Raw genomic sequence first — 22,978 nt, 5'->3', positions numbered from 1 at the left:
TCTGTAATTGAAATTAAAGGTTTTTCAAATACCCAAAATATTTCCAAGAATGCTTATTTGAAAACCTAGTTGTAATTTTTTTACTTATCACCTGTAATAGCTCAGATCACTAACACCTAGATGACTAAGAGAAATAGTTTTGCTTACTTCTCTTCATTCACATTTTGTATGTGGTCTCTTCATAAAGTTACTGTAGCCTTTTTTTCTGCAAACAGCCATGAATAACTTTACACACTGTTAAAACTAGGATCAGAGCCAAAGATTTTATCCTGCTGTTGTCTGTATTTTTCAATACAGAGTATACTAACACCACTCACTAACTGACAATTACTACTTTGACAGACTTCAGCCTGTTTTCAACACTGCTTAGTATGAAAAAGCAAGTTAAAAATACATTCCCTGAAGCTTTTTAAGGAACAACAAAGACTTCAAAGAATTTATTTAATTACCTTGTTAATGTTTTATTGAGAAAAGATGTAATAAATGCATATGGAATAATGGCAATAAAAGATCCCATATGTTTAAGAGGGAAATATGTCATTTGTGGTAGCATCTGCTTTTAGATGGGCTTGGCAAGGTTAATGCTACTCACATCAGTAACGAGCACTTACTATTGTGCACATACAGGTTTTAAATATCACAGTATTTCGTGTAAACTGCTTTGGTTAGTAATAGCTATTTGAAATAGAATTCAAAAGCAAAACTTTAAACTAAGCTATAGTGCAGTGGGCAGAGCTGTGGACTCCAGACCTTTATACCTGCTCTGCCAAATTAGGTTCACTGCTGAAGAAATACACAGAATTATGCTCAAATAAGTTTTGTTTTTTTTTAAAAGTAGTCTTTAAAATTGCACTCCTGAGTGCAATTTTCTTTCACTTCCTTTTAAATAATTCTGCTAAAGCATCTTCAGAAAACACTGTTCCAGTATAATAAATGAGAGCAAATACTTAGCATATGTTTTCAGCTTTGTTAATTCTTGACAAACATGGCCACCAAAGTAGATTACAAATTATTATGTACTTGGTGCATTCCCAGCTACCTTTCCCCCTTTCCCTTAACAATAGGTGATGTCCCAAGACTTTTTTCCTTTTTGAGTGTCAGACTTGAAACCTTTGTTGGTGAGCTCAACTGGTACTGGAAACATCCAGAAATATACTTACATTAGACTAGCTAGCTCCAAAACTTCAAAACAGTGATGACTTACTGTTATAGTACGGAGCTGTGAAAATGTAGTTGTCATTATCTAAACTCCGTTTATAGAAGCTGACTTCATAAGTTTCAGCATTTTCCAACCAATCTTCTCCTGCCCTAATCATGAAAAAATAATAAACAAAAAAAAGATGGTTATCATCTCATGAAAGATATGCTGCACAGCTTTTCTTTTTTGTTTTGTTTTAGTTTAATGTTTCATGGTTGGAAATAATGTGAGATTCACTCATATACTCCTCAGACTTTATTAGCTTTAGCTGGTTTAGTGTCAGGTGCCATTAGTAAAACAGAAGTTTTAGAGAAAAAAAAAAAATAGTATTCTAGGAACAGCATGGATCTTGTCTCAGAATTTTTAGATATACTGAGATAAATATTACTGCAACGTTATTCACAACAAAACATAAACAAACCTTACCACTTTCTATCTCTTAAGAAAACATTATCCTATTCTCTCATGCCATTAATAACATGAAAACAAACAATAAAAAATAATAATAATAAAAAACTGTTTTGGGGAGTAAAAACCACTAGCATTCTCCCATTTTGGGGAAACAGAATAACCTAAACAATCAGATAAATTTGCCACTTAATATGTCTGTACTGGTACCCTCACTACTCCTGATCTGTAGTATTCTGAAGGTAGTTTTTTAGCTGATTATATGAATCAACTTTAACATTCTCTTTTTGCCCTCTGGTAATGATACATTTTTCTCTCTTGAAGGCCCTGGATCACTTGGTCTGCTCCTACTAGTCTAAAAAAAATCACCTACTACATTATTGATTTTCTGTCTGCCAGCCTGCCAACAACCAAATGCTTAGGAGTAATGAGGGATTAACATGGCCCCACCACCAGCACAAGGGCTTTCACTGCTCCTCTATACTGATTAGAAACCTATATAACACCGCCTGCTACAGAAATAACGTGTTAAAGATCAGTTTCATGCAGGAAGATAGATAAAATCAAAGAAAAACAAGACATCCCATTTGTTTTCTAGTTACCACTACAGATTTAGACAGTATGTAAAGTTGCTTTTCATTATCATATTACACTATTTTATAATATTCTTACCTTTTGGGAAACACTCTGGTAATTCCACCATCTGTAACAACAAATTGTGCAGCAACTCCACCCCTGTAAACAGGAGTTTTAAAATCATAACTAACGTAAATCTTAAATTCCTATGCCAAGGGTTGTCATTTAAGTGCGTAACCGTGAATTAAATATCTACCCCTTGTAAAGATTAACTGTATATCTGTATATATACACACATATATTACATTATTACCAAATCATTAAGAAAGAGTTTATTTTTTCATGCTTTTAAATTAATTTGAAAAAAATAAAAAAAAAAAAAAAAAAAAAACAAGTAACAAAAATACTTACAGATGCAGCTTACTCCAATAATTTTGGGCAAGTTCACTTGTAAATCCTGCATCCAGCAAAACTCTAATGACCATATCAGTATTACCTAGCAAAAGAGTCAAGAAGTTAAGACACTCATCTGAAACCATATGATATAGGGCTTAAACTGCTAAAATGAAATTCAAAGTTGTCCAGATGCTACTACCACCTAAATTAGGCTATTTTTATTATACATTCTGTCTAACTTCAAGTTACATCAAGTAATCCTTGTTAAACAGACTGTTCTGAAACTCATGAGTTCACTTCAGTTTTTCCTTTGTTTTATCCTAAAAAACTGTCTTTGCAGCAAAAGATAAAGCAAGTTGTTTAAGGCACCAAGTCTCAACTTTGCGAGGCCCTGTGTTATATTTGGAAATAAACTTAATTTTAAAACATATTTTCATTCAAACATTTTTATCTCCGTTCTAAAGAGGTTGCACACAATTAGACGACATTTACATTTTACTGAGTTCTTACTCTCAGGTTACAAAAATTGAGGTAATTCAACTACAATATAAATATTTCAATCATTTAAGTCCCAAACTCTCAACCAACCAAACACACACCTATTTGTCTTCTATTGAATTAGTGGCTTAAATGGATACGTCATTCATAATTTAAAAGGTGACTTGAAGTCACTGCTTCTCAAGCATCTTTTTCAATACTACTTTGTAAAAGTAGCTTCTAGGAATGGTCAGCTGAAGCACACACTTTAATACAGACTTTATCACTTTCTTTTTTATGGAAAATTAAACTGGGCTATAGTGTAATTAGAAGTGTAGAGGGAAAATCTGGTGCTTGGTTTTTAATGTCACATAGCAAAGCGGTGTTAGAGTTATGACTGGAATCTGCAGCTCTGAATTCTGCAAAACTCTGGCAGCTCAGCCTTGTAGAACATACTGAACATTCATTCAGAAAAATAAAAAATCCATAAAATCCTTTTTCTTCAGTTTTGCTCCAGAAACCCATGACAGTCTGAATTTCAGATTCAAGAAAACTCAGATTTATTTGTTTTTAATGCCCTAATTCAACCTATTTTCACAAAACAGATCATTAAGTATTAGAGTATTGAGAAGCTCCATAAGCTTTAGCCAAAAGGCTTTTTCCCACTGTGGCCTGAATTTGTAGGCATGCTATGCATAGAGCCAGCAGCAGGAAGCACTCTCTTATATCATTTTAATACATTAATTTAATTCTAATTAGATATGTTTACATGGCTTGGCTAGGTAAACCTGCTAAACTGCATCTAATGCCACAGATTTACCTCCTGTATTCACTTGCACACTATCATGGTATCATGTAATGTAAACAACGGTACTACTGTTGGATCCCTTGCTGCATCCACGTTTTAGTAGGAATTAAATCAAAATGCCATCTGAACATAAATATTAGAATATGTTTCCCCAAGTGATATTTATTTCTCCTTATATAGACTCATATTTTTCTGGATGCATTTTTATTTGGGATTCTCCACACATCGCAAAGCGATGCTTACATAAACAGATGTTTCCAACAAGGAGGGTGAATTACTCTTACTGTCCACTTGTTAATGACAGAGGTAGCTGTCTTACTTCCTGGCTAACTTGTAACAGGCTTAAGTTGGACGGGACAAGTCAATTAAACTCAGGGTAACTATTAATATATAGAGACTTTAAATTTATATATATTATTTCAATTTAGGGATTGTATTAGTTATTGCTTCTGAAAAAAAAAAATTCTAGCTGAGGATATTTCCTTCAGTCAACACTGCTTGCTTACTTATATAGAACAGTATTTTTTAAGTATCTTAATTATAAGAAAAAGAAGGAAAATGTGTTTTTTATTATCTATTACAAAATGAATTATACCAATGATTTGGTAACATTTTGGCATAATTACTTATGTGTATTGTTGTATATCCTGGTGTATACTATAATATCATTAAACATGCCCTCGATATTAGCTTATATAACTAGTAAGTATTAAACTAGAGTTCACTTCTGAGACTGAGTCAAAACACTCAAGTACAATTTCAGTCAGTGATATAAGTGAATAAGATCACCCTATTTAAGAAGAAAAAACCAACATACACAAACACTCACACAAACAGCTTTTCAAGGCAGTTTCACTTTGAGAAGATTTTTTATCTAAGGGCACATTCCTTCAGTTACATGGTTCAGCCAAAAGATTCTTATGTATACTTTTCTGGATGAAAAAACTACAAGGACCCCACCTCAAATTGACCAGCAACTCCAGAAAGCAACATGTTATAAAGTCTTGGCTAAAGCAAGAATAAAAAAGTGTTTATTCCAATTATTTATGTTAATATTAATGTTAAGTAAATAAATCCAAACATTATTTTTTTCAGAAAAACAAGACTTTAATGCATTCCTGGCGGTTTGTTCAAAATGCCTAACTCCTCATTTATTCTAAATGGAGTTTAAGGCCAAATTTAAATATGAGTACCATCCTAAAGTCCAGTGCTCTCCACTGCAGCAGTTACATACATCTATGATCTTAAACAATTCAAGCCTAAGATAAATCTCTTTAACCAATCTGTGAAAGACCTTTCTCATATTTTATTCAGGTTATATATGTTCTCAGAATTTTGTATTTTGTTATATAAGCTGATGAGAAAGCAAACCGATAGTTTCATTACAATTATTTTAAGTCTTCTTGAGATATACTTTGGCTGATTATCTCAAGAGAAAAAAATATCAATTCAAAATACTTGGAGTGCACAAAAACAAGCCAGTAGTTGGTTGCTGCCAAAACATAAGGTTGAAGGGAAGCATGTAAAACACTGGATGCCCTGCAATCATTATCATTCTTAAATGAACCCAGAAAACTCCAGACTACAACCTGTCTTGTGTAGAAAAGTTCAACACTAGATGTATTTCTGTTTAAAAAATAATAAATAACAGCGAAGATAAAAAACAATAATGTGTGATTTGGGCATGGAAGCTTTCATTTTGATTAATTCTCATTTATGAGAAAGTATTTTCCTAAGAGGGGAAGAAAATCAGCAAATTGAGAAGAGTACTTACATGATGGACTGTTTGGAGTATTTCTATCAATAAATTCATTGAAATTTAATAAAAATTCGGTGTTGTTTTCTGATTTCTTTACATCACTACAGTATTCTCTGAAAAACAACCAAACACCAGTCTTCTAAGATTTGTTTCATGTTTCTGAAGCAGACAAATATGAGTCAGCAATGTGAAATTAAAAGCAGTATTGTGCCACTACTGTGAGGTGGTTGGCTATGTCACTTACACAGCCAATATGACTTTAACAATAGTTCTAATCATATTCAATATTTCAGGAATATACAGTAAATCAAGGGCTCAAGTGCCTGCCTAGATCTGAATTATAACAAAGCTGCAAGCATGAGACAGGGCACAGATTCTCAGAAAATAAAACACGCTGGACTTGTGTAGGCCATGAAGTTAGGAGACCATAGAGTCTGTAAAATAAATAAGAAAATGTCCAGGGAAATTAGACTCCTTTTGAGTTAAACTGTACTGGAAAGTATTTGGATTGCTGCAGGAGAAATCGTCACTTTAAGGCTGGATTTATGGGATGAGATACTAATTTCTGAGAAGTCTTAAAGGCAATTTTAATAGAGTACACACCCTATACACATAGAAACGCTCTTTGTTTTGACATATGCAAAACAGATTAACAGTAAACTATTGTCATTTATATAATGCAAAACAGTATATCAGTGGACAATTCACTGAATAAAAATTAGCACAATAAAAGTCACTGAGCATTTTGAAGTCAAATATTAGATGGTGAGTGGCATTAGACAGCTGTAATTAAAATGTAAAGAATATTCAGCATTAAAGCCAAGAGCTCTCTTTTTAACTGAACTTTATTAAATTAGCTTTATGAACAACTGAAGTCTGTTTGAATATCTTATTAAGCTATCTTATTACTCTTTAGTTACTTTACCATAATCCTGAAAGACTATAGGCTTAATTTGCTATACTATACCAATGTTCACATTTAAGCAGAAGTCCATATCAGACAGGCCTTTTCCATATAGGTCAGTTTAACAACTAGTGACATGTTGGAAACTGCTAGTGGGTACAATTTATCATAAATAACTTCAGTTCTTCAGAAAAATCAATTAAACAGTTAATGATGAGAGTACATTTGAAGATAGACTATGTCTTACATATGAATCAATAGAACTGTTTAAACTTAAAAGGATACGGAAATTTATACAATAAAAAAGGAATGGACCAATTTTTGACTTATCTTTGTGGTGCAGCATTTCTGTTACTTATCATAAATAACTTTTAAAGGAAATTAATTTTTCAGAGCAATTTATCTTACTACGTTTCCCTTGCAAACGCACTTTTACAAGGGCAACACAATTTCACATAAAAGAACAGGGAGCTAATGAACTGACGTGATCAATTTTTCAGTGACTCAATCAATGCATGTGTTCAATGAATGAAAAAATAGTTCATTCTTAAGTAGTGATAGAGGGTTTTAAAACTCTTCAACTTAAAAAAAAAAAAAATCTCAAGGTAATTATTACATTAGCTATTTTACAGATGAGAAGCTAGGTTACAAGGCAGTAAAATCTTGAAAGACAGCCACAAGAAATATACAGCTCTGTATAAGATTTCCATGAAAGACATCAGTAAAATAGGATATGTCAAATTTTACAGCTCTTTTTGATAAACACAAAAACAAATCAGAGCCTGATGATGCTATTGACACTCTAGCACAAAGAAAAGAGTGATTTTTGAAAATATGAATTTAGTAATTGCTCTTTTTCATTATTTTTTTCCAAAATTTTTATTGGTTAAGCCCATATTTTGTAAATGTCATTGACCTGATCAAGTTCCTATTTACTGCTGAAATAACACTTACTACAGGGAAATAAACCAACCTTGGTGCTAAAAAAGTATAACCAACTTCATCAAAATGATCAAGCTTCAGTGTTTCTGAATCTACAAAGATGAAGAGAAAACATTAAATAAGTAAATGACTTATCACCATCATTTCCCTTCTCAAATGCTTGACTAGTTTTTGCATGCATCTATGAAAGAAGGAAATGTTCATTTTGCAACATTCTCCTAATAATATACTTTATATTTCTCAGTATGTCACAGTGTAGGATGAAATTATTTTAATATATACAACGCACACCTGACAACAATAATGTATCTAACAACCTAATTTGAGGTGACATTTAATTATCATGTAAATGATAATGATGCTTTCATTAGAAATACAATCTGATACAAAGAGTTGTTAGAACATGAAGGAAAATGTTTCTAGTATTTTCAGCAATAAAGTAAAAAACAAAAACAAAAAATCATCTATGTAAACATCACTTTCAATTCTACTGAAAACAATGGCTTTAAAAGCTGGTGTCACTGAACACCAGGACCAGATGAGCAAGGATTAGAGATTCACAACATACTACAATGTGTATGAAAACAGAGAAACACTTTTTTTTTTCCTTTCTATTGGTATGGTACCCAATGAAAATGGGAAAAATCCTGAGATGAGGAATACAGAGGAGAATGTCCAGTAGGAATAGAAATACAAGTGAAAAAATATCAACTGCAGTAAACAGAAGGAAATTGAGCAACAAGAATATACTTGCCCATTTTGTTTGCCACTATCCATCAGAAAGAGAAAGCAGGGAAACAGAAAAAAACAGGGTAAAGCAAAAGGGGTCACAAACCAATATTTTATTCAAACAGCCCCTTGAATAAAAATATTGTGCATAGAAAGATCAAAGGTTCAATTTATGTACAACTGTAGTCTGGAAAAAGACAAACATATCTGAACACTGGAGAATATATGTCCTTATCAATTATTTCTCAAGTACCTTCTATATACTGTGGCTATTTCAAGGGTCTGTTTTGCAGGTTATATTCATGTAAGTGCAAAAACAGATGATCCAATCCATAAAAAGAAACATATTAACTTACTAAAATTTTAATTTTAAACTACTTATGATTTGACAAAGTTATAAAAATAAACCATGAATTATTAAAAACTTGGCATAATCTTCATACCCTGTACATTTATTCATATTTGGATAAAGAAAGTTAAAAGGATGTGATGAGTTCTATTCTATCTACTATCTAGATCTCCTAGTTAGATGTTATATAGATGTAATAAACAAAAAGCTTTCAATACTCACAAGTATCATTCCAAATTACCACTACAGAATCTGTAAATGGCTTGAAAATAGTCTAAGCCAAAAATGCATTAAAAACATCCACTAAAACTATTTGTAGAGTGCAAAATAAAAACCTAGCCGTAATCCAAACAAAACAGTGTTGTCACATTTATCTATTTCTACAGGCATCAAAGGTAATTTCCTAAATATAATACTGCACCTACAGCAAAAATAACAAAGTAAGCTTACTACTATAGTCCATATCATAATATTTACCTAATAGAATGAAAAAGAATAGTAACCAGACCCTTAAAATTACAGCAACAGAGGATACACAAAGCAATGATTCTACAGGTACATAGCAAGGCAGAAGGGATTGTCAGTGAAACTGGGGTACCTGCACATATTCTATCTTTATAGAATATTTCTTGTACCTTGGGTGTTGGATTAGAATCATTGCTGCAGATTTTGGGTACATATGGTAACATTAGTGAATTCAACAAAATGTATGAATTTTAAACACTTTTTAAAGTGAATCTGAGACTTGGCAATACCAGGACAACCTTCATAGTACTTACATCTGGCTTGAATTAATGGTTCATCTATTTTGGCTTTAATATAATAAAAGCTGTATGATGGTAGCACCAATGCCAAACTGCAAGAGAAATAAGACACATGAAACAATTATGCTATTTGCAGCAGATTTCTAATTTCATCTTTTAAGTGTTTTGAAACTGTTTAACAAGTTTGGAAATTCAATTATCGTGAGATGAGATAGTTACGTAGTGACAGACCAGCCTCATGCTCTGTAATAGGTATGAGTAGATTCATACAGGTCTTAAAGTTCCCTGTGCTTCTTTTCATTTTTATTCAAACATTTAGGCATAAATGCACTTTTTAATGGTTAAGGGAGGAATTTCCAAATAATTGCAAATAATAAAAAGCATGGTTTTTGTATCTTCCTCTAACACATTTAACATTACAATGTAGCACATGTCAATGTGGTGACTGACAGTAAAAAACACCATATAGTACTGTACCAATCTGATGCATGATTAACTCATAAAAAAAAGCATTTATTAAGAAATTTATCTTGCAGTACTTGAATTCACTTTATGTTCAAGATGCAAAATATTTTCCTGAATCATACAGTCACCACTAATAACCTTTGAACATCGTTGTGCAATAACATCTTAAGATTTGCAATGCATATTATTCCTTTTATATTAAATATATATTTTTCCAAAAAAAAATATTGCCACTAATTCAATATACACGTAGGAGAGTTCAGTTTTAAAAAGGTATGTAAAGGACAGAAGGTGCAAATCAACACTGCAGAGGTATCATCTCCCACATCACATCCTTAATATTTGTTGTCAGTTTTCATGTCTGAAAAACTGCAGAGTTTTCTAATGGATAGCTGCAGAAATTAACCTTAAAAAAAAAAAGTTGCACAATTGTGCCATAAATGAGATGACCTTTAATGTGCCATGTGCCATTTAAACAGAATGTGAGATTGCTGAATATTTACTGATAGCCTTCTACCAATTCTCCTCTAGGGAAATCACTAGCACTTTACCTGTCATTAGCAGCTACTGCCAACAGAAATTGCTAATTAAAATCTATAATTTTATGTTTAACAGGCTTGCTTCAATGTGATTCCATGGCTTTATTGCTGTATCTCATGCCAAGGAGCTCTGTATGAATTAAGAACTCATATAAACCCAATATATTTCTTTACTCATTGCTAGATGGCATATTATGATTAAAAAAAAAATAAAAATCTTTTCCCCCTGAGGATAATGAGTATAATGACAGAGGAAATAGAACATAAAAGTGGGATGATGAATAAAAGATAAAGTTCTACACCTACATTCACTTGTTAAATTGATTTGTTTGGTTTTGCTTACACATTAATGTTTGGATTCTCATTGGCCGTACAGAAAATAGCAGAAAAGAGAACCAATACAATTACAATAGCTGAAGGCTATTGTAAATCACCACAATACAATTATTATTTTGGTAAACAGTTGACTTGGTATTTGAACCATCTAGTTTTGAACTTGAATACTTCAACTTTTTTGAAATTTGGTAAACCTTAACTTCTTTTCTAATGTCAGTTTGCTATATTACTTCCAAAGTTACAGAGCTGTGTGCTTAAATGATTTTGGAACGATATACACACCAATGTTGTATGCAACGGGGGCAAGACTTCATTTGTTCCTGCTGTCAGTTGTATATGATTTTTAGATAATTAATCACAAATAGATTGAAGATTTCAGAGATAATTGGTTCCTGCCCTTAAGATCTGACATGTAGGTTAGCAATGTCGTGATATAAGCTATAAAAGTGACTGAAAGAGATTTGCACAGAATAACGTGTTACATTGTTTATTGAGACAAAAAAAAATATGGCATCTTTCTTTTTAATGTGCATATTAAAAACAAGAACATGGAGACAATGAAAAGAAAAGTGGAGGAATCTAAGAGAAAGTGTAGAATTAAAAATCAAAGTATACAGTGACACAGAAAGTAGAAGAAAAATAAGATTCTTAACACCAATCACAAAATGCATTTTTTCCTGTATAATGAAATGCACTAGTGGTAAATCTCAACAGTTGGATAGAAGACTGAGGTTCTCTTCCTTAGACAAAGTAACAATTTTGAGTTATAAAGGTTTAAAGGAACCCAGCAAATCCTGTAGGCCCAGACACAAAATGACCTCATCCTGACTTAACTAGTATAGAAAATAGAACACTAAAAATACTAACCAAAATAAATTAAAAGGGCATTTAACTATGCAGAATTCAGAGAACAGAAATAAGTTACCTGTAATCAGTGCCATTCACAGCAGTCCATGTGTATGTTCTGTTTCCTTTATCAATATATCTCTACAAAGAGATATTGGTCAAGAAACAAATTACTAATTCCGAAGCTTCAAGTAGCGTTCTCTTTTCTTGAGAAATGAAGTATATAACCAAGTCCGTTGGGACTCTAGTTATTATTTCGGTAAGTACAACATGACCTGCAACTACTTTACTTAAACAATTTCCAAAGTTATATTACGCAAAAGAATCATCTACATGTATATCTTTTTATTCAACAGTAAAGAAATGCAAATTTAAATAAAACCAGACAGATACTATCTACCATTTTCCCTTTTATTTTCATTAGCCAGGCCTATACAAACTTTTTGTATGTACTTAGAATTTGATAAAAGATGTTATCTCCTTTATGGACTATTTTGCATTAAAATGACCACAATAACAAAAATCAATTAAAAAAGAAGAATTTGTAAGTAACTCAGTAACAACAACAACACATCCGTGCCTGTCCTTTCAGTATTACAGTACCAGTGACTGTAATACAGGTATTACACTGGAGTCATAAGTGCAGCCATATAGTCCTGGCTGTACCGCATGCTAAAATTATATGTGTTTCTAATCACATTAAGAGGGTCTTGCATTTGTGAATAATTTAGAATGGGAGTAAGTTCTTCCAGTCTTCTATTCTTCACCCCATTTTTTTTTTAAAGTATGTTAATACATCAGGATAAGTTTTACCATTCACTTTCTTTTGATATGAAAAAATAAATAAATAAATAAATAAAGACATAAAGACATGATAGGCACAACCCCACAGTTCCCTATAGATTTGATCATTAATGCACATATGTCAGCACTCACTGATAGAGTTTCACTCAGTTTTCTACACTGAAAATTAAAAGTTTATTCCAGCTGCAACATACTATTATTCTACAGAGATTTGTAAGTATACACACTGCAACATCACATACAGTGATGAAAGGTATCACAGGTTCATTCTTTCACTGTGATAAAGCAAAAGTGTGAAAATGGCCATGGTAATGGGAAAGAGACATTTTTTTTTGACATTTATGATTCAAAACCTCCTTATTACTTGGTTCCTTCTTGTCTTGCACAGCATGATAATTTAAATCATTTAATAGCTATTTGTGAAAAGAAAAGGAAAGGAAAGGAAAGGAAAGGAAAGGAAAGGAAAGGAAAGGAAAGGAAAGGAAAGGAAAGGAAAGGAAAGGAAAGGAAAGGAAAGGAAAGGAAAGGAAAGGAAAGGAAAGGAAAGGAAAGGAAAGGAAAGGAAAGGAAAGGAAAGGAAAGGAAAGGAAAGGAAAGGAAAGGAAAGGAAAGGAAAGGAAAGGAAAGGAAAGGAAAGGAAAGGAAAGGAAAGGAAAGGGAAAAAAAAAAAAAAAAAAGCATGTATCAATGGCTAATATCCTAGTATATTTTATATTTAAGGTAAAGGGATGGCTGAACACACTCCTTTCCAAGCCTATCTATATTCAATAACGTGCCTATACTGTTACTGCAGCTCAAGAATAATTAGACACTTGAACCTAGCAGTGACAACACCTCCAAACCATGCACAGCACCATGGTTTGCACACCATGTGCAAATGCAAGAGAAAAGTAGGAAGGCAGGTAGAGAACTGGGCTCATATTAAATCCTCTCATCACCAGCACTGTGAGCATGCCTGAAGGCAAACTGGCTGAAACCTCCCTTCAAAGATAACACAGCAGATCATGTCCTCATATATCTGCTCCCATTTACCTTTGCCTACTTTATTACTGAGCCATCTGATGCAGTCTCACCCCAGCTGGTTACTGCTGAAGAACCTACATGTTATTGCAGTTCTTGTGACTCTTCAGTTTGCACTACTGCCCACCCCAGCCGCCCAAATGTGGCAATGCTTTTGTGTCTATGGCATCTTCACTGTTAGTTGGAAAGCCCCTGAGGCCTTGGGAGACTCCAGCACACCCCACCCACGCTTGCTCTGAGTCCAGTCTCTATGCTGTAGTATGAGGTCATCTCCCAGGACACTGCTGGGGCCAGCTGCAATACAAAAAGAAAGCAATGCAAAAAACCCAAAAGCAAAACAAAAAAGGACATCAATTTGAAGCCTCGAGACTGCAACTGTCAGTTCTGAGCAACTGACCACATCAGCCCTTTTTATAAGAAAATATATGAAACTATCAAATCCTAAGTGATGCATGGCTCATGCATGGCCAGTGGTCTGAAGCAGCTTTATTCTGGCTCTAGCAGCCTGAAGCTGGGAGGATGCAATAACTTGAAGCAGTCACCATTGCCAGCCATCTCTGGCTGCTGCCTTCTCTGTGAGGGGTCTGAGCAGAGGAAGACATCTCACACCACAAAGCAAGGTAAGGTGAGAGAAATTAATTTCACTGGGGACTTGAAGCATCTAGGTTCAAATGGCTTGAGATATTTTATTCTATTTGAATAAAATCTTTCAGTTTGTGGTCTGGGCTGTGTATGACTGACACATTCTCATGCACCCAAGGATGTCACATTCCCCCCAGTGCAGTAGCTGACTCCAGCATTTGCCAGCATGAACAATTTCCCTCCCTCACTCTTCTGGCAAACAACTGTAGGGCCAGCTGTTATGGCCTTTTCACAAGGGCACCACACAGCCTGAGAAATGCAAGCACAGCCTGAGATCTCTTCAAAAACTTTGCCATGAATGCAACTTCTTGTACAACCACAATGGCGTTAATATTTTTTTGTTTGTTTGTTTGTTTTGATCCTCTAATCCCCACTTTTCTAGCCAGCTACACAGAGCCTTTTTCACCCACAGACTTGGATAGACTCTCCTTAAAACAACAATGCAAGCCTAAAAATGTAATTAACTTGATTGGATTCTGTAGCATATGCCTTGTGAGAAAAAAAATAAATAAAAATGTCACTGGAGACTTCTGACATTTAAGTACAAACAGCAAAACCACTGGAGGTAGCAAAGTTACAGGAGATTGACAGGAGAGAACAGCTAATACTACTCATGAACAATTATCTGCACATATCCAAACAATAGTATTATTCTCTTCATTTTCTTCTGATAATCCATTACATTAGCTATCTTCAAGCTGTTTTACATTGATTGCAACAATTTCAAAAAGCTGTTTGTGAACTGTAACTGTGCAGCATGCTCTTGCCATATCTGCTCCTGTGGTACTTTGATCAGGATTTCCTGTTTCAAGTCGCCAAAAAGAAAGGCATGCAGGTAAGGATCCATATCATATTTCAGGATTTCCTTTTGCTAGGATACATGTACATGTATATCTGTGTCTTGTTAGAGAAATCACTAGTGATCTGTCAGGAGTTTGGATTTTGGACGTGAAAATGAAAAAGAACTGAACAAGCACAAGTAAATAATACAACTGTAAGATGACATTGCTTATCCCAAGTTATCTTCATTTATGGCATATAAACATTTTTTTTTCTTTTTTCTTTATTCCCATTCAAAATATAAACTATTAATCCTATCTTTGAACACCTCCACAAGCAAATTAATGACTTTATTTTAGGATCCATGCACAGAAGTAGGCTGGGTCTACTTCCTGGTGAACAGACTACAAGACCTCATCAACAACTACCTGATTAAAGACACACCAAAGAAACCAATTAAAAAAAAAATCCTTTTCATATATATATAATTTCTTTTACTCTAAGCCAGTAAAACTAGCAAATGTACGGGCAAAAAAATGATATAAACTGACATTATAAAATGAACATCTTTCCACAATTTCACAGTATTTTTATGCTTTTTGTTTGCTCCTGTAAATCTAGTTATCTGTTTCTATCTTACCTCATCTTGGGACTTGACCAGTGTTTCAAATGTTTTTTCTCCACTTTCTCCATCTATCATTTTCTTTCGAATCTATTGGCAAGAAAAAATAAATAAAAATAAGAACTAGGTATTGCATGTAACATGATTAAAGTTTCCCATAATTTAAGGCATTTTATAGAAACACAGAAAATAGTAAGGCATTTGAAAGTCATGAATCTTGATTTTTTTTTTTAATGTTTCTATTTTCTGATTTTTCTAATTAGAAGTAGCTTTATCCAAATATGACTGAATTAACAGACTTATGTATTAACATTTCTGGTATACCTTGCATATCAAGACAATCCCATGGATGAGAATGTGTTTTGTCTAGAACTTCTAGTGCTTCCCAGCACATCTGTGATTCAGCTAGTTACAGTGATTCAAAACAAAGATTTATATCAGTCAGAGATAAATTCCTCTCTGAAGCAGCAGTTCTAAGAAACTGAAGCTGGAATTTAACAGATACCAAGAAATGCTAATTATTATCATTATGAAAGAACTATTTCAAATGAAGTGAAAAAAAATGTTTTAAAACATTAAAAGTTAAAATAAAATTCCATTTTATGTCACAAAATTAACAAACTATTTAAAAATGATTTATAAGTAAATAAGTAAATGTAAATTACTACTATGTAAAATTGTAAATTACTAAATTACTATTGTAATTATTGTAATAATAAAAATTATTTTAAATGTAAATTACTAAATGTAAATTACTGTAAATAAGTAAATAAGTAAATTACTTATAAGTAATAAGTAAATGATTTATAAGTACTGTGAAATTAGTAATTCAAAAATATACATAGCAATTCATTTTGTTGTCAACAACTTAAGTAACTTTATTTCTCATTTCCTTACCACAGCAGTAAGTTTGTATTAATCAAAATCAATGCAGAGAGGGAAAAAAAATATAAAGCTTTAAAATATTTCAGATAATAGATTAATATCCTCTGAGAAGTGTTCTATTTCTAAAAAAATTTACAAATTTTCCCTTCCCATGAATTAGCACTTAATAAAGAAGACTGGAGAAAAATTATTTAAATAGCAATTATGGTAACTTTCAAAATGAGAGAAATATAGTTCATTGTCTTTGCTTAAGAATAAACTGAGCTTAATTTGTAAAAACCTTTCATTATAACTTCATTGCTCTAAGTCAACATCTTGAATTTTTGAATTGAAATTTTTGAGTGAAATAGGTTTCCATTCAAAATCTAGAACATGTATTGCTTTTCAGTTATTACACAATAAAATACAAGTACCAGGTACTAAGAAAGCAGTCAATCTCACCTCAACTTTAATATCATTTTCCAATTCAGCGTCTAGAAAATCCAGCGTAACTGGCTCCTGGGATTTTGGATTCTGGAGCATAAGATATTAAGTGACCAAAAAATAAAGACAGAGTACTGTAATGTTACAGATAAATTGCTAGAAATCATTCTAATCCCTTCACTTTAAAGTAAACTACTTACTTACCCATGCAAGCTACTTGCTTACTCATTTGTTTTAATCTCTTATAACATAAAAAATTCCTAGCAGCTCTTTGTCATTTATTTTATTTAATTGGATAGAGAGGCGAATTAGGCAAGTGAAAATCAGATTAATCCTAATGACTAGTGTCTGTCCACAGTCTGTTAAGCAGGGGGTTCACGTTGGGAGGTTGTTTCCCCTGCTGCCACAGACTAAGGTGAGAGAAGAAATGTCAGAGGAAGCATCTCCTACAAGGCATCCTGCCTTCAAAAAGGGAGGGGGAAAGTTGGGAAAGTTTTCCAGCTGGCCAGTAAGATGAAACAATTGTACTACTTTGCAGTTTTGCCAAAAACAAGAGTACAGACTTGTTGTTTTGAGATGGGAATGGACTGTGATTCAAGACTCAAAGGGACAGCAATTGCAATAAAAGATTTATTTCTTATAACAAAATAAAATCATTATTATTGTGGGCACTAAAGGACTTCCCTGAACATCTGGCAGTTTTGAATGCATTTCTCTTGACATCAGTACTCCTATCTCTGTTTAAAAGATAGAAACCTACATCACAGAAATGCTGTGACCTGGGAGCTTCAAGACCTGTGGATGTCGTGATATCTACCGTCCACTACAGATGGTTTGCATCTGCCGTGATCCACATCTCTGAGGAGAGCAGGAAGACCCAGTACTGTGCTATTGCTAGGTCCAGCTCTGCTGAACTAGCTCCAGCCACCCAGCAGGCTCTACTCTCTTCTCAGTTGCAGTTTGCATTTACTTGGACAGAGCTGTCTTCCACGTGAACTGTCCGGAATCTGACTTTTTTTTTTTTTAAGGAATTTTGGCTAAGTCCCATTGACTTGATATTGCTGCCAAATAATATTAACTGTCCTTAAATGTGGTATAAAAATCCTTGATCCTCATCGCTCATAAGTTATTTAATATACCCACCTGATGAAGGATCTTAGGAGAAAGAACTATGGAAATTTATTATTTAACCATTTCAATCTGATACTTTAGAATAGGATATAAATCCAGTTTTATTAATTTATTTTGAATGATATACATATATCCTTTGTAATAGGATGGTTCACATATTAAAGGATCTCAAGACCAACTATATCAACCCAACTATACTAACGTAGTTGTAGGATACACTGAAGTCCCTTTTTTAAAATGATGATTATATTCCTTTTAAGCTAGTAGACAACAGTTGGAATTAGGCAACATACTCTGGCAAAGGTATATGATGAATGCACATATGACTTCTATGGAAGAATGCAAGCATGTTTCATCACAATTTAGGTGTGTATTCCCAGTTCATATTGGAAGAAAGTTGTCCTGAATAGCTGATAAAAGATGCCTTCATATAATGTAAAAGCATATAAAAGATGACTTCATATAATAATCTGGACACTAGTACTTATTTTCAAGACTGTAATATAGAACAGTATTAGAAGATAAATGACTATTCCTTCATATTCTTAAGGTACAAATGTACCTGTTTCTAGGTATAGGGAATTCATTTTCTTATCAAGTAAGACTTGCTCTCTGCTAAGGGAAAAGTGAAAAAATTTTTTCATGCACTGGAAAGATTTCAGACAAAGAATCTGGATTATTTTTTTAATGCCTACTGGTAACTTCAAATAAATTTTAATTTTCTTATTTATAAAGGATAAATAAAACTTGTACCTTTAACACAAGATTAAAATATGATCTATACTAATTCAATACATTCAGTACAGCCTTTTCTAATGCATTTTCTTTTCTTCCCCAACAAATCCACACCCTCAAAATAAATAGCAAAAGGGTAAAATGTAAAAATAAATAAAAAATACATTTTTCTTACATGCAATGGATAATGAATAGCATGGTCAAACCCAAACAGCATGCATGAAGGCATTACCATGGCAGAAGTTGCATTTATGATGTTCACATTCCATTCCAACACACAAAGGAACAGAAAAGAAAAGAAACGGTAAAAAAAAGAAATAAAAAAGCCATCACATCAAATCAATAATACTCATTTCAAATGATAACCCGGGTTATCCATAGTTAAGGAGTCCCAAAGACAAATAGATAAATTTATCAGTCTGTCAAAATTAAAGTACACATTCACAAGCTTTCCTTGTTCTTTTTAAGATGTTATATCACCACACATTCTTTATCAGGTATTAATGGCATTTTATATATGAAGAAATAAAGCATATACAGAAATACATTATGTGATGTGCTTGAGGCACAAAAAATCTCTTAGAGATTAGAAAATTCTTAGCCCACTACTTTAAAGATTGTTTGTTACCCACTATGTCTTTTTTTCCCAGAGTGTGTATTTACCAGTATTTGGGCTCCATAATTTTCTCTTCCTAGGTTGCCATTTTGTAGGGTTTATTCCAAGCCACGAAGAAACAAACTTAATGTTCAGTTTGCTCTTCTCTTTATTCAGTCATGCACGCAACATGACTAGAATAAGCACAACACCACTACATTCACCAGCACAACTTAATAAAACAAAACAGAAGTAAATCACTAGCAATGAAGCATGCAAATGAAGGGAAATGCAATCCATTTTCAGCATGAAAAATAAAGGCTAAGATCTATTACTTCAATGACAAATCAAGAAGGAAACAAAGAAAGAAAGAACTGGTGCAGCAACATAAGAAAATTAATGTGTGCATTTGGGAGGTCAGTATTCTCACAAATTATGTGGACGGCTTTCCTTGGTGTGAGTTGCAGGAACCTATTTCCTGTTTATACCTGGGGTACTGATGAAGATGTGGGCTGTTAGGCTTTACAACTAACGATGATAAGAAGGCAGAAAAATCCTGGGCCCTAGGGGAAGTCCAAAGAGCAGCTTGCAACATGGGTGGGAGCCCAATGCTTTTCCTGAGCAGATGGCACAGCTAGGAGAACCCAGCCACAGCAAAATTACACCTCAATTCACTGAAGAACCAGCTGCGCTCTGAAAATTGAGATTTGGTATGTGCCAGTGCTGATTTCTCCAGCACATACAAAAAAATTTAGCCCAAGGTCTTCTAGATGTATAAGAACAGTCATTTGAGACTTGGTGAAATCACTGACTTAAAATAGATGAGGACTTTAAACCGTGATTTTACTGTTGTTGCTATGCAAGCAATTAGTTTTGCATGATATATTCCCATGTTTAAAATGTTATCAGGATATACTGCGTCTAATTTTGTTATTTTCTTGTTACGTAGTTAATCTATTCCTTTAATTCCTTTTTTTTTTTTTTTTTTTTTAAGTTTTCATTAGGTGTTTTCTGTTCTTGAATTACATAAATGTAACTAAATTTCCCTTTCGCTGTTTGGTTTAATTACAGTTAATCTTCTGCATTTGGATTTACTAATCTGATAAACCTTACATAAATAATAGATATTATTTCGTGCTCTGACATGATATCATGTCCTGCTCTGACTTATGTGGAAAAACAAACAAACAAACCCTGACCATCTTATTAAAATTCGGTTATACAGCATATACTGTACAATTAATCTTGGCAATAAAGTCATAAGTCATTCTCTCGACTTATGGTTTATGCAAGCAAAGCCAGCACAAGTAGTCTCTCTTTTTTTTTTTTTTTTTTTTTTTCCCAGTCTTCAAATTTATTTCAAAATCTGAAGAATAATTTTTACAACACAGCTCTAATTAGCACCTATTAGTAAAGCACCATAATTTAATGGAACACCCTTCACTACAGCCAATAACATGTTTTTTTATTATTTAAACAAGAAAGGATGCAGGCTTCATGCTTTGGAAGCTGTTTGTCAAAGTAAACACTTCTTTCGTTAGATTTTTCCTAGCAAGCAGGACAGAAACTTTCTAACATTTATTTCCAGGTCTATGCACTCTAATTCACTAATCACCTCCATCCAAAGTTACCTGTACATTGGGTCTCCTTTTTCTCAAATTAACTTTTGGTATGCCCACACCAATATGCTGAAGTAATAAAAAAGCAGTAATTTATATTTTTACACTATTAGTAAACAGCCTGCTTATAGAAGTGAAATCTTCCCTACACATCTCTATTTTCTAGTGCATATATACTGGACCCAGGGACTAGCCCTCATTCTGCCCAGGAGTTCCAAGCTCTCTATCAGAGTTACACACAGGTTTTGTAACAGGAAACAAAATATAAACATATGTTAAACAATATTAACAGAGATCTCTCCTTCCCAAGGTACTCAGCCAGAATTAAAATGTGGAATAAGAGTTTCAACTTTTGTTTACTGTTCTCTCTGCTCTTAACCCTCTATCTTCCCCTACATTTCTTTCAAAATATAAACCATAAGGTCAATACCAAACCCTACTGAAAGCACGTGGAGTTTTATAATTACAATTAGCTGATCAGAACCATAAGAAAAGTGAAGAATAGGATGCTAATACTTAGAATGAATATCAAAAACTGAATTACTCACTATTTTCAAATCTTATCTAATTAAGACTGATCTTGTTAACACATGCTTAATGCAAACTAACTACTCAGTCTAGTGACTATACTTATTTGGTGGGACAGGTACCTGTTTTTTTCCCAGAAGAATGTGAAAACACACACATGAGAAGAAAAAATGTAAAAATAAGTATTTGCTTAAAAATGTAATATAACTAATTACAGAAAATTGAAAAAAAATAATTTAAAACCATATTAAAATGAATGTTTAAAAATGTTTCCAATGTTATGCTTTGACATAGTTTACATGCACAAAAATAAACATAATGGAAAAGTTTTTAACCTGCTTTTGAATCTGCCTTTTTAAGAATTTTGTCGTTTGTACAAACAACTTCACAAGTTCAGAGTTTCTAAGGATTTTTTTAATTATTATAATTATTTTTTGTGATATGATGCTGCAAGACTTTCTCAAAATATTCATTGTGTTGAACCAGTTTTGATTTCAGGTAACAGATTTTCAGAAGGAAAGACATTGAGAAGAAGGCACTACTGGAAGTTTAACACACCCTCACCTCTTCAAAGGCAAATACGTAGTTATGTTTTAGTTTACATCTACAGAAAAACTGCTGTCAAAGAGGGTTAAGATGTTGTTAGTTAATATATTAACGGCTACCAGGATGTTCAACTAAAATTAATATGACATGTTAAAGGAAGTCCATGAGTTCTAAATACATCCGTCTTTGGAGTGTACCTTAGTTTTAAAACGTAGTTCTTGTTTCAGTCTGTATAGCATGCACTACCCCAAACAAACTGGGAGTGAAAAAGTCTAGTCTGTGTAACTGTTAATAACAATAATAACAATAATAATGCACAGGCTTAATATTACATTTTGATATTATTCTATGACATAAAACACATCACATATAAAATATCCTTTTTTTTTAACATACTGTAAATCAAACATTTGAGCAGTACTTGTAAGCAGCTCCAGACTTCTATATCCTTTAAGTAAAAAAATCTATGCAGAGAAATTATGATAATTAGTTTCCTAATAATCTGTCTCAATCTGCCCAGATTTTGTTGGGAAGAGATGAATTTTTCATTCTCTAACAAAAGTTCTTTAGTGTTGTGAGTTTACACTGCAGAATAATTGCACATACGAGATGAACAGAATCCGTATCTACTAGTTTCACACAAAATGGTGCCTAAATGAGAATGCTACATTGCTTCATTTTATATTCCTTCTGTTAACAAAATGCTAGTATAATTTGCATATAAGGAAAAAGTAAACCACCTGCCAGCATCTGAATTTCTAATTATCTCTACTGAAGAAAAGATTCTAAATAATGATACAATTATTTGTCTCAGAATATTTCCCCAAGCATAATCATCAAATCAAAACTTTCAGTTTTTAACACGTTATGAAAACCAAATGTATATATATAGAAATGGAAGTGCTCACAAATTGAGAAAACCTATAAAAAAATACAAAACCCTTCTTTTTCTTCTTGTTTTTCTTTTTAAAAGTATACTTTCAAAATAAATTAACAAGGATATTCCATCAATACTTAAGACTGAGTTATTCCTTCTCTTCTCAAAAAGCATACATTTCTTTTGCTACACACTTGGCAAAAGATTTCAAACATTTTTATTGCTTCAGGAAATTAATTCACATATTCACAATGCAAATTCCCTCATCTTGAAAA

The 22,978-nt window shown here is 33.0% G+C and overlaps 1 protein-coding gene across 4 annotated transcripts in view; it reads right to left on the bottom strand.

The window, feature by feature from the left end:
• Positions 1-22,978, bottom strand: part of CACNA2D1 (calcium voltage-gated channel auxiliary subunit alpha2delta 1) — a 427,875-nt gene that overhangs the window by 23,063 nt on the left and 381,834 nt on the right. For 2 of the 4 annotated variants that reach the window (XM_032190125.1, XM_032190134.1), the window contains exons 19-28: positions 16,691-16,762; positions 15,383-15,454; positions 11,576-11,637; positions 9,326-9,402; positions 8,223-8,237; positions 7,500-7,560; positions 5,638-5,735; positions 2,594-2,678; positions 2,279-2,341; positions 1,205-1,308 (exon numbers count right to left, since the gene is read on the bottom strand). In XM_032190125.1, the coding sequence (XP_032046016.1) occupies positions 1,205-1,308; positions 2,279-2,341; positions 2,594-2,678; positions 5,638-5,735; positions 7,500-7,560; positions 8,223-8,237; positions 9,326-9,402; positions 11,576-11,637; positions 15,383-15,454; positions 16,691-16,762 (709 nt within the window). The remainder of the gene's footprint in view (positions 1-1,204; positions 1,309-2,278; positions 2,342-2,593; positions 2,679-5,637; positions 5,736-7,499; positions 7,561-8,222; positions 8,238-9,325; positions 9,403-11,575; positions 11,638-15,382; positions 15,455-16,690; positions 16,763-22,978) is intronic. The other 2 variants (XM_032190143.1, XM_032190152.1) reach the window with 1 other exon arrangement.

Source organism: Aythya fuligula, chromosome 1, assembly GCF_009819795.1.
Source record: "Aythya fuligula isolate bAytFul2 chromosome 1, bAytFul2.pri, whole genome shotgun sequence".
NCBI classification, from domain to species: Eukaryota; Metazoa; Chordata; class Aves; order Anseriformes; family Anatidae; genus Aythya; species Aythya fuligula.
The sequence above is the reverse complement of the archived record's forward strand: the minus strand, read 5'-3'. Positions and strand labels throughout refer to the sequence as shown.